The sequence below is a fragment of the Chaetodon trifascialis genome, chromosome 13, assembly GCF_039877785.1.
Source record: "Chaetodon trifascialis isolate fChaTrf1 chromosome 13, fChaTrf1.hap1, whole genome shotgun sequence".
Lineage (NCBI taxonomy): Eukaryota > Metazoa > Chordata > Actinopteri > Chaetodontiformes > Chaetodontidae > Chaetodon > Chaetodon trifascialis.
The window spans coordinates 23,003,610-23,016,659 of record NC_092068.1 but is presented as its reverse complement, the minus strand read 5'-3'; the positions used below and the strand labels follow the sequence as shown (position 1 = coordinate 23,016,659).

General features: G+C 44.3%; 1 protein-coding gene across 1 annotated transcript in view; it reads right to left on the bottom strand.

Annotated features, from left to right (window-relative positions):
• Positions 1–12,837, bottom strand: part of wdpcp (WD repeat containing planar cell polarity effector) — a 50,992-nt gene extending 38,155 nt beyond the window's left edge. The window contains exons 1-6 of the mRNA XM_070977873.1: positions 12,758–12,837; positions 9,004–9,048; positions 5,889–5,939; positions 3,615–3,685; positions 2,511–2,570; positions 2,157–2,271 (exon numbers count right to left, since the gene is read on the bottom strand). Of these exons, the coding sequence (XP_070833974.1) occupies positions 2,157–2,271; positions 2,511–2,570; positions 3,615–3,685; positions 5,889–5,939; positions 9,004–9,048; positions 12,758–12,818 (403 nt within the window). The 5' untranslated portion in view covers positions 12,819–12,837. The remainder of the gene's footprint in view (positions 1–2,156; positions 2,272–2,510; positions 2,571–3,614; positions 3,686–5,888; positions 5,940–9,003; positions 9,049–12,757) is intronic.
• Between the last annotated feature and the right edge of the window lie 213 nt (positions 12,838–13,050).

Here is a 13,050-nt window from a genome sequence, read left to right as displayed (position 1 = left end):
CCTGTCGCGAAAATGCAAAAGAATTCTCTGTCATTACACAGTGACTTACATCTTAATTCAGGATTTGACTACAGGGGAAATTATCAATCAAATAATCGACAGGAATACAATCATTTTGATTGTTTTGGTCATTTTTCAAGCAAAAATGACCTTCTCAAATAAAAGTGTTTGCTGCTTGTTTGGATGATAAACAATTAAATATATCTTGGTTTTTGACTGTTGGTTGGGTAAAACTTTTGGCTCTATGATGTTGTGACTACGATCAAGGGAATAATTGGTAGATTAATAGATAATATAAAACAACCGTTAGATGCAGCCGTGTATTTAACTTAAATTGATGTGACATTGCAGTGATTAAATATGCAAATGTATGCGGACAACATTAAACCACTATTACTTAACACTCAGTACTCAGCATACACACACATACGCACGCGCACACACACACGCACACACACCTAGAACAAACACAACTTGACTGTAACTGTAAACTGTTTCGGTAATTATACGTTGTAAATGTGTTCGATGGTGTGATCTGGTCTGGCTCTCTACTCTAATTGTCTCAGGCTAATTTAACAAGTGACAGATGTGAGAACAGCCCATAACCTACTACTACACCCCCCCAACCCCACACACACACACACACACACACACACACACACACACACACACACACACACACACACACACACACACACACACACACACACACACACACACAAAATCCCCGGAACCCACCCTCTCACAACCATTACTCTAATAATTAGTGCCTCTGAGGCTTTGAATGGAGCACAGTGGGAGGTGAGTGGGTGTATGTGTACCTGGGTGTGTGTGGGTGTGCCTCTGTATGTGCTATTGTGTATGTGGGAGTGTGCATGTGTGTTCCAGTCTCTGTGCATGTATATGAGTGGACATACAGTAAGTGCTTGTAGGTCTATATAAAAAAAAACTCTGCGCGTCTTTAATTACATATGAACGAGTGTGAGAATGAGTGTGTGTATGCCTCTGTGTGTGTGTGTGTGTGTGTGTGTGTGTGTGTGTGTGTGTGTGTGTGTGTGTGTGTGTGTGTGTGTGTGTGTGTGTGTGTGTGTGTGTGTGTGTGTGTGTGTGTACTACAGGGGCTTTATCAGGTGTCTGGAGACCCTGGACGGAAGCAGGGAGGGCGGTGTTATGAACAAATAATTGATACAGAAAGAAAGAAATAATTAGCAGATTTGGGCTGGTGTCCACGGCCCCTTATTCTCTCCTGCCAGGTCTGCAGAGCGAGGGAGCGCAGTGTGAGGGGGGCGGTACTCCCTGGAGGAACGCGCGATGGAGGAAAAACACTGATGGATGCTCTTAAGGGAAGGCCCCTGGACACACGCAGCACAAAAGGATTTGCCCGCAATTAGCTAGCAGAGTCGCCTTGCTCACCTGTGGCACCTGTTATGTGTGTGAGTCGGTGCGTGTGTGAGAGAGTGTTTGCGTGACAAAGTGGTGAGGCGATTGGGGAGTGTGTGTGTGTGTGTGTGTGTGTGTGTGTGTGTGTGTGTGTGGTAGATGTCAAGCTTCATGTGTGGTGAGCAGGTGTAAGGACACAGTAGGTGCTGACAGTGTGAGACAAAGTGTGGGTAGATGGTTTTGTGGTTTTAAAATAATGAACATTTTAATGTAAATGTCTTTGTGTTTGCTTGTGTGCGTGTGTACATGTATTTGTGTGTGTGCGTATTTGTGTTTGCGGCTGTGGGCAGAGATAGGTAGTCCAGCCATGTGGTGGAAACAATGATGTTTGTGTCTAAATCTGCTTTAATCACAATGAACCTCTGGAATGTTTAAAGTCATATGAACCATAGTTTCACTCAGTGAATGCAAACATCACAACAATGCCATAAAAGGCCTGATGGTTATGCAACAGCTCTAATTAGCATCAGCAGTACCAAAGTAACCAAAACCACATTCAAAAATGTCTGAAGGCTATAATGCACTGAGCACCAATGCTGGACTAAAGAGGGAAAAACCTTTTATTGAAGAAATAAAACATATATTGTGTAAAAAAAAAAAAAGCACAATCACTGTTATTCACAGTGTGTGTGTGTGTGTGTGTGTGTGTGTGTGTGTGTGTGTGTGTGTGTGTGTGTGTGTGTGTGTGTGTGTGTGTGTGTGTGTCTGTAACTAACCATCAGTCACGGTGTTGGCTGGTAATCGACCCACCAATGTGCGGTCTACACACACTTGTTCGAGCTCGGGTCCATTTAGGGTCAGAGTCACCAGAACGCCACTGCTCAGCAACACCTGCAAGGTAAATCAAACTGCTGAGACTTGTCCATTAACAGAAATGAAATGCAAATGTAGGAGAGTTTGTCCAGACCGTTCTTACAGACCAGCTCTTTATCTGAAGTCTGGTCTGAGACCATTCAGCTTCTGCCAGCCTGAAAAGAGGTGTGTGTGTGTGTGTGTGTGTGTGTGTGTGTGTGTGTGTGTGTGTGTGTGTGTGTGTGTACAGTAGGTGGCAGGCTGAGAAGAGTGTGCACCTGGCAGCACTGCTTTTTCCTCCATCTGGTGTGAACACAGGTGTTGGTCTGCAAGAGTTCCTGAATATGAACGACAGATAAACAGAGAAACTGTGAGAAAAACAGAACAAACAGAGGCGAATGGTGGTCCAAGCACCCAATACCTGATACTGAGATCAACACCAAACACGTTTTAAACAGGAAGTTCATCCGTGTGGTTGTTAAACACAGACTGAAAATGTATATGACACAATCTGAGGCTTCTGCTTGTCTTTATCAAAGCTGCAAAACACTGAATTTTTCATCTTGTGATGACAGTGCCGCTCATACTTGCACTAATTATCTTGGAGGTACACAGTAGCGGACACTTGCCGCTACAGGTGGCCACTGCAGCAGTTCCTGCTCAGGGAGGGGTGGGAGAGAGTTAAAAGAGGATGCAGGTAAGGGCTGCTTGTGTGCATGTCAGTGTGTGTGTGTGTGTGTGTGTGTGTGTGTGTGTGTGTGTGTGTGTGTGTGTGTAAGGTCAGTCATTCCTGCCACATTCCAAACCCAGCTGGGGTGATTGGATGGGAGGAGAGAGGGATGGAGGAGGAGGAGGAGGGTGGGGTGTGGAGGTGAGATGGGGTGTTTCTAGTTTCAGACAATGGTTACGGGTGAGAGGAAGGAGGTGGATGGGTGGGGAGTGTGTGTGTGCGTGCGTGTGTGTATAACAGCCACAGACAGGTTCCAGCAAACAAAGCTAGGTCTGTACTGCCACAAGTACAGAGGGGATGAAGGGGGGAGGAAGAGGGGGATGAATGAAGGGAGAGGAAGGGAAGGAGGGGGAAGAGAAGGAGGGAGGAAGAGAAGGGATGAGGGGCAGCCTGCAGCCCCCTGATCCCCTCAAATATCCCCCTCGATGACAGAGCTCGGCCGAAAGAGAGGTGATGAGAGAGGAGAGGGAGAGAGGAGAACAAACGGAACGACAGGGAGAGTGAAGGGAGAGGGAGAAAAGAAAGAGAATGCCCCTATTTGTTAATCAATCGGCCGTTTCGGAAAGGGAAAACTCCGAAAATCCCCAGAGGGAGGAAGAAGACGGGGGGCAGGAGGGGTGGCGGTGGAGGGTTTAACAGAGGAGGCGGGCACCTCCAACTCCTTCAGCGAATCGCGTAGCTTCTCTGGTCGGCGGTTCCTGGGGGTCCACGAATAGCCTCGAGCTACGGAGGAAAAACATGAGAGGGACCTAAAGATCATGTGACTCGAACTTTTAAATGCAGACACAGGAGAAATACTTAAAAAAAAGAAAGGTCCTCATGGGAATCTGGAAGAATGTGGCACCAAAAACAGGAAAGGGTGAAAGGGTTGAACTTCGTATCCGGGTCGAGATCTAAGTACAAAAAGGAGTGACATGAGGAATAAAGGATGGTGACAACGCGGCCCAGTGGAATACAGAGATGCAGGTACATGAAGCAGTGCTGAATCTGCTCTTGACTCAATACAGAATGATGATCGCACTCATGAACTTCAGCTCCATATTGACTGCGGGGAGAAATCCTGAGGCCCAATTAGTGCTGAAACAATAAGCTGATTAATCGACAAAACGTTCTATCAATTCAAGCAAAAAGGCCAAACATTTGCTGGTTTCAGCTTCTCAGATGTGACGATTTGTGGTTTTCTCTGTTTTCATATTGTTGGTAACTGATTACTTTGTGTTCTTGGACTTTGGATGGCTCAGAAAACAGAAGCAGCTTGAGGACGTCGCCTTGAGCAAAGAAAAACTTCAGTTAACTAATTACTAATGCCTGCTAATTTATAGACCGATCAATTGAAAGATAATCAACAGGTTATTTCGACACGTATTCAGTCTTCCACTGTTAGAAAATTGAGAAAGTGCACTAAAACAACAGTTCTTAAGAGCGTCTAAAAGTATCTATTTCATGTTTATATTTTATAGTGGCTGGTATATTGCATAAACCACTGCTACACACAACGTCATTATCATCTAAGCTACGCTATCATATAATAAAATGACCATAAACTCAATGACAAGCACCAGATCATTCAAAGCTACGTGAGTGACTTTAACTTGAGTTTAAGATGATCCCAGTCATGATCCATTTTAAGGTCTGTGGGTGAGGAGTTCTACATAATGATTCACAATCAGCAAAAGCCCAAATGAGGATTTGTGAAAGGGCACCTTAAGGTTCCCATAGCTGCCTGCTGGGTTACTGAGCCAGAAATCCCGAGAGGAACCAACAGGCCACTGAGGAACCTGATTAATACAACAATTACTGGTGCACATTTAATGAAATGATCAAAAGTTGCACCAGCGTTGCTTACTCTTAGTACCAGGAGCTGTGTCACTCATTTACTTTTATGTTCAAAGCCCAATGCGAGACCATTACTTACTATGTAGAAAATACATTGATGTAGTTACAAGTCTTATATTTCTGACTACCATATCACCAAAGCAGCAAAAGTCTGAAGTCTGCTGCTTACAGATTGATGTGGCTGCACTAAAGGAGTGAAAATATTCTACTGAAAGCAAAATGTCCCTTCATAAACACACACACACACTGGTCCTTGAGGAGAAGCAAATATTTAATCGTGAGGACTTTTGGCGCTCTTGAGTTATCTCCCAAATGCAACCTCACAGTTAGCAGCACATATCTCAACACATACCACACCAAGGCCCCTTCATTTTAATTTCCCAGCCCTCCCTTTTCCCATCCATCTCTAGTGGTTAAACAGAGGAAGGGAGGGATGTGAAAAAAAGCAGCTAATTGAATTTGTGCATCTGCTTCTGCCCACGCACATACATGAAGTTCAGTGGGAGAAAAAAATACAAGGGAAGGAAGGACTGCTGCTTTCAATATGGTGCAATCACTCGCCTATCTGTTTATTTTACAGTCTCCCTCTTCATCTCTACTGAAACGAACCATTAAGGAGTGGGATTCTCTATTAAGAATGAGTGGGAAGAGGAGGTAAACAGATGCATACAAATGAGGGTGTGGAGGGGAGCGGGGGGGGGGGGTCAGGGGAGAGAGGAGGGAGGGGAGGGCAGGGGGATGAGTGTTCGTCTCCTGATAAGGGTGTTTGTATTCCACTACTGGGTGAAAAGCAGAGAGAGAGGGAGGAACAGAGAGAGGGAGGGAGGGAGGGAGAGAATAGAGCAAGTAGGACAGTTGACTGACTAGGACAGTGATGGTTCTGGAAGATGGTCATCTACCAGTAAGATGACTGGGGCTCACACACACACACACACACACACACACACACACACACACACACACACACACACACACACACACACACACACACACACACACACACACACACACACACACACACACACACACACACACACACACACACACACACACACACACACTCTTTTGAGTTTCACTGTTGGGAACTTACCTTCACAGAAAAGGAGTTTCTCATTGTAGTAGTGATACTCGTGTGGATTGGCTGGAAAAAAAATAAAAAATAAAAAGGCCAAGTGAAGGGTTTGATTTGGGATATACAGCGAAATAACACGGTGTACAGGATGAATGATTCTGATGCAGATAATGAGGAACAGAGAACTAAGCGGGAGCTCAAACATCCCCCTTTAGCTCCAAGAGACCTTGTTGGCACAGTGTAACCCATAACCGTGCCTCATGGCCCAGTCACTGTGAGCAAGAAAGTGGCCAGTCTGGTGGCCGGCCTCTCTGGCAGGCAGGAACACCTCCAGGATTAGTAGTATTAATCAGATAAGGGGGTGAGGGGCCAGACAGGCCCAGACATGGGCACCTGCTCTGGGGCTGGGTGGGGAGGGCTGAGGGGGTGGATTTGGCTGCAGGGGACCCCCGGAGCTGCTCCAATGAGCTTGGGTCTACCTCTAGTGGGGAGATGCAGAACTACACTTCATCAATGATACTGATATACTGACACACAGAATGATGTCTATGCTCTGACATGTTAGACCTAATTGTCACAGTAAGAGCAACGTCACACACTCACTCATTTGCCAGTTTATTAGGTACACCTAGCTAAAATGAATGCAGTCTAACACAACAGTAGAGGTGTTTCTGTGACTTAGCCTAGCCTCGTTAATATAAATGGCATGGACAAAATAATGGAAACAACTGTCAGTGCAGCAAAATTTAGCCACACCACAAAACAGTTTCAACAAAAAAACAGACATACAGTAGAGCGCAACAATGCTGTGCAAGAAGTTTTATTCAGGTGAAACTTGTTGCTTATTCAGTCATGACTATTTAATGTTTAGAGAAATCTGCATGTTTGTTAAAGACCTTTGTGCAATGAGGACCAAAATACGGAGGCAGAATATTGTTCTGAAATGTCGTTTTTTCCACAGTCTGGCTGAGCACACACACACTTTTGTGCTTCAGTGTCAACACAAAATATCAAATGGACAAATTTTAATCTAATCTAATGTAATCAACTGTACATGTAATCGCATCATGACCTGAGCTATCGTTACAACGCTGTGTGAAAATGTTGTGATACTTTTGGATAGTGATTCTGCTCCCCTGCTCTGTGGCTCCCCTCCTCCTCCTCCTCCTCCTCCTCCTCCTCCCACTTTCCTCCATCCACTCTGATATCAAGCCACACTTTAGTAATCCTCCAAATGAAAGGATTTGGAGCGAGAGCATCGTCTCTCCACTGAAGATTGGAATGAAAGAGAAGGCAGCTTCTCAGATGAGAGAGAAGGGAGAGAACCCCATGATGAGAGGGAGAGAGGAAGAGACGGGGAGACGTACTGTACACAAAATGAGGAAGAACAAAATATACATGGTGGGAGAGGAAAAACTGAGACAAAGAGAAGGAAACCAGTGAGAGAGAGAGAGAGAGAGAGAGAGAGAGAGAGAGAGAGAGAGAGAGAGAGAGAGAGAGAGAGAGAGAGGTAGAAACATCTGAGACCGGCACAGTAACAAAAGAAAAAACATGTGGATGGAGAGAAAGAGACTAAAAATACACAGAATTGATGGAATAAAACGGGGCAGAGAACAGAAAGAGACACTGTGCACTGTGGTGAGTGACTTATGGTGCAAAGTGGACTCTCATAGAAATTAATGATACTGCTTAAAGCTCCTCTAATCAATATTTGACATTAACAGTTCCTCAGTCTTTCAAACCACTGCTCACTACCTGCTCAGCATCAAACCACAGACAACGTTAGCAACTAGCTTCTGAGCATAAAGAAGCATTTAGCAGCTAATGAGTCAGATATTTCCCTCAGGAGCTGGTGGAGACTGAAGCTACGTTTACAAGGAAAGGATCTGAACAGAAAACGCAAAAGTGGCGTTGTGTTCTCACATTTTATTCCGCGTTTAGACAAGTGTTTTTTGGGGGGGGGGAATCTGAATGCATACGGTGACGCAAAATTGCGTAGAATCAGAGACTGTAAGGGATGGGCTCTAGCAGATCGAAGCACACTTTTGCCTTTTTACCCTTTAGACGGGAATGCGACGGTGGAGCGTTTTTAAGATTTCCACTCTGGAGGGGGGTTTCACTTTTTTGCGTTTTTAAGCCCCAAAAATGCCGTCCCCGTCTAAACAAAAGGCACATTCGATAAAATATTTTATCATTTTCACCTGCGAGCGTTGTCATGTAAACGGGGCCTAAAAGCACAAAAGAACAAAAGAGAAATGGACACGACACAACTCCAAATGAATGCTGGTGTTTGCTAACACGTCTGTCACATTAACTGAACAATATAATAAGGTGATAAAATGTTTAGAGCTTGTTGCGTCGTCCCATTGTGGCACACTGGTAGTGTAAAATATTGATTTCATACTTTTTACATCTGGAAAATGTACCAAAGATTTTGGACAAAGATGAAGTCACCCCGTTTTCAGCTGTATTTGTGGAGAGCTCCCGTTGGCCATTTTGAACATGGTTGACTTTTTAGGTGCAAATTTGTACACATTCAGCCGAATCCAAATTTTCAAGGTGTGGCTCATACAAGACAAACTATGCATCTTTTTCATAAAAAACACACACATGCACACATAACAAAAGAGAAGCAAAGGAAGAGACAGCTCGTCCTACACTGCTAGGACCGTGGGGGAGCGATTTGAGCGCTTCCTGACGGTAAGGGAAGCCTCCTGGCCTGAGGCAATATGAGGCTGGACTACATGGGGCCTCTCGCTATGTGATCTGGGAAAAAGTCAACAGTTTAGTTTTCCTATCGCTGTGTGGCAGGACCTCGGGTCAACAGGAACACAGCAAGTGTAAGAGATAGAACCACGAGGGCCTAATAACCTGTGTGTGTTTGTGTGTGGTATGTGCATGTGTATATAAGGTTTTAGGGTGTAAATCCTACATACTAATAGCCTCTGTGTGGACAAGTGTATGTGTAGGACCAATAATTTGTGTGCCCGCGTGTGTGTTTACAGCTTATGTGAGCGTGGGAGACAGCAAAAAGCCCTTCTTCATATAGAAGAAAAATCACATACATTCCAAAAACAAGACAAATTCAACTTATCTTAAACACAAACAGACATCCAATATAAACACTATTTACCTGGCTCTCCTTTATCGTAGTACTGATAGGTGCCAATATCAGTATCTGTGGGGCGAGAGAGAGAGAGAGAGAGAGAGAGAGAGAGAGAGAGAGAGAGAGAGAGAGAGAGATGAACATCTAGCTGTCAGGGAAAAGCAGAAGACAGATCAGCAATTTCGCACCGTGGGATAAACAATCGCTATCAGCCAGTGGCCTGTCCCGTCTGCCAGCACCACGGTTTGAGCTGAGATAAGGCCCTGTGAGGGAGGAGGAGGTGGGAGGGTGGGCTGGGGGGTCCGAGCCAGAATGGAGGGGGGAGGCAGAGGGGTATTAATAAAGACAGGAGTGTGCCTTAACCCATCCCACCTGAGGGAGAGCCTCTGATTTACACACATGCAACATATACATTTAAAAGTAGACACACAGACTCAGCAGCTGGCTCTGAAAACATAAGAACACACACACACACACACACACACACACACACACACACACACACACACACACACACACACACACACACACACACACACACACACACACACACACACACACACACACACACACACACACACACACACACACACACACACACACACAAACTGCTGAGCTGAGCCTTTTTTGTCAGTGTTATTCCTGCAGGCCCAAAACCATAAGCAGCCAGACTCGGATTCGCACAACACATCGTTTCTTTATCGCTCCATGACTGTTGCTGCGGCTGCTGCTGCTCCTGAGGCCAGGTCACACTAATACAACAGGAGAGCTGATGGCACACACACACACACACGTACACACACACACAGACACACACACAAACAGAACCCTATTAGTAATGGCTTGATGTCACTTTTTCATTTCTGACAGGGATAGTGATACTATAACCTTGAGCATCTGCCAATAACATCCTGATACATTTTTCTCTTAAAAAAATAACCACGGTTTTCTTAAAACATCTGCATGAAAGCACTTCATGCCAAAAAATATCTTTATGCAGGTTTAACCTTAAATCAAATGATTCTGTGTCATATTAAAGGACCAGTCTGCAGGATTTAGTGGCAACAAACAGTATCAGGTGCATGCTACACCTTCCCAGGATGAAATAGCAGAGGTAAGCTAACGGGAGAGGCAGGTGAAGACAGATGCACATTTGACGTGCTACGGCATATAATTCTCAACCAAACCCAGACCTTCATTCATCAGCCGTCCAGAAACACGACTACAGTGAGATGCTGCTTGATGTGTAGCAAGCAAGCGCAGCACATAGCCAGTTTTATTTACAGCATGTTGCTCAAAGCTTGTGTTTGTGTGGTATCAGACTAACCTATATTTGTGGGATTTCTATGCACGGAAATCCTTTCTTAAGGACACAGTATGTAATTTCTGCTGATAAGGGTCTCTCATTCAAAACAATGAAAAGGAAAGGCGTTGTTGATGACATCGTGAAGTGGCGTGGGATCATGGGAGTTGTTGTCATCATTGCTAAACCAATCACCTTTGCTCATAAAAATCCATCTAACATGATTTGGACAGAAATCTGGTGTTTCCTGTGGAGCTGACCAAATGAAACACACAAAGTTACCATGAATGAGATTATGAATTCTTCTGGGTTCAAACATTATTGCAAACATAATGTACTAAGTACACAACTCAGCAAACTGTATACTGAACTATGATTGGTTTCAACTAGCTGTGATGTCACAGAATCATGCTCGTTCAAGCACATCTTAAACTGAGATTTAAGGTAAACTCAGAGAAATGTTCCTCCTTCAGCTGACGAACATGAAAACAGTCCTCTAGTGTTGAACTCTGCTCAGACATCATTCTGCACAGTGAAGCTTGAACATCCATCATCAACATCAACATCAACATGTTTTTGAGGGGAGGGGGACTTTAATCATTCCTCGTCATTCATAACAGAAGTAGTCTCTTGTGGAACATTAGAGTGAAAATTTGATTCAGGACCGAAGGTGAACAAAGGAACAGGACTAAAAATACTGGGTTTCATAACATCACAGTTAGGCAACAGCAAATTACAGGTTAGAGAAGTAGGATGAACTGGTCACCAGGTCAAATCTGACTTAAAATCTGCCTCCTTGTTAAAAGCAACATAGAAACTGTAATGCTGCTCAGTAACAAAGAGCAGAAGCCATGAGAGGTGTCTGCTCTGGTGTGCAGCTGTACAAACATGATCAACACATGTCACAGATGCACACAAGCAACATATAAAATATCTGTTTCATAGCATCATACAGTAGATGCTGCTTTTATAAATGTATATTTTTGTTTTTGAGGCGGATGTATACGATGTAAAGAAAGTGGCGATAGGGAGCGTCACACCTCAGTGACCAGGCCTCTTCGCTCAGATGTATCCATCCACGTTTCTCCAAGATAGCAGAAGACACACACACAGCAGGAGAAAACAAACAAATAAGGATATGTCACCATCACCGAGGATATACACCCTGTCGTACCTTTGTGTATACACATAAACGCACAACACAGCCAGGCTCCAAGAGACACTATCTTCGTCTAAAGCTCAGCAGACTGTGAAAGACAAGACAGAATGGAAGGCAGGAGAAAACAAGAAAATGGAGAAACAGAGCATTTCTGTCTAACGGAAGAGATGGACTGATAGGTGGCGAGCAGGAAAACGCACAGAAACTGCCAGAAAAGTCAAACTTAGACGACGCCCACTGGGCCTATCAGGGAAGCACTGGCTGCCGGTTAACGTTTCTCAATGCGTGCATGAAGGTGATGTAGGTGGCGTCATGTAGAGTTGACTTAACGTAACCGATCCAAAAGTAGTGTAAAAATGACACTGAACATGTACAACGCAAACAAAAAAGATCACCCATAGCTGTGCTTCTGAGAAATGATCATCAATTTGAAAATATACCACCCTTAAAGGGGAACTCCACGTCTGACGTCTCCACTACGTTTCCACTGTATATGTGATAAAAGTTGTATAAAGCTTTTCTTCAAGTGATGTCACTTAAGTCAGCATTGGTCAGGGACGGAGACTATAAGTAATGAACAGCTCATGAGAGTTTTGGGTTTCTTTGGTTGTTGCAGGTTGTAGCTTGTGCAGAGAACTGGGGCCTTTGATTTGCACCCCTTGCACGGATCATAATAACATTTTCAGTGTGGACTACCAACGAGTAGGTTTTACCCTTTAACTCCTTCCTATAATGATTGACATTCATGTTGACATCACAAGCTACTTAACATCCAGCTGCTTTAAGCATCATAACTGTCCTCACCACAGCGAAAAAAAATCTCTTTGTTTGTTTAATTTTCAATGACAGTCTGATTTACACTTGATTCAAACAGGGCACCTTCATTGGCAAACATGTGAACTTGTAGTGGGAGAGTTAAGTAATTGGCGTGACATGAAAGAAGCTTCCTTGTACACACGTCGGACTGCTGGCATCCCTTTGTCAACATTAGTCAACACGTGTGGTTTTACAGAACATACAGATGTTTCACTGGTTTCTTGTGTTGCTTGTGATCATGTCAACCAATGACACTTTAAAACAGTGTCAAAATGTCATGTAGTATAATGCAATAAACAGACATCGATAGCACGAGAGTCTGAGGAGACAAAGAGAAAGTGAAAACAGACAGAGTGAGAATTGGTGTTGACAGAGAATCAGATTGCTAAAGTAGATACAGGTAAGGTGGGGAAAAGGTGTGAAAACAAAGTGAGTGATGACAGAAAGGGCCAGAGAGAGAATTATTGAGAGAGGGGGAGATTGAACATGGTGATAAGTGCTACCTTTGACTTGGAGTGAGCTCTTGGTGGACCACAAGTGCAGCTCAGCCAGGCAGAACGCCATCTGATGGAGGAGTAGTAACCCAAGTCTGCAGAGGGGCGCAAAGTGAGAGAAAGAACAAATGAAGGGAGGGAGAGACAGCGCAGGCCAAACACAACCACAGATGCGTATCTTGACGAGACGACATAGCAGATTGACAAAAATAGGCCTCGGGGTCAAACAAAGCATGCGTGTAGGCACACATGCTAACATACACACAAACTTGAATGACTGCCAGTTAACACCCGATGTTCCT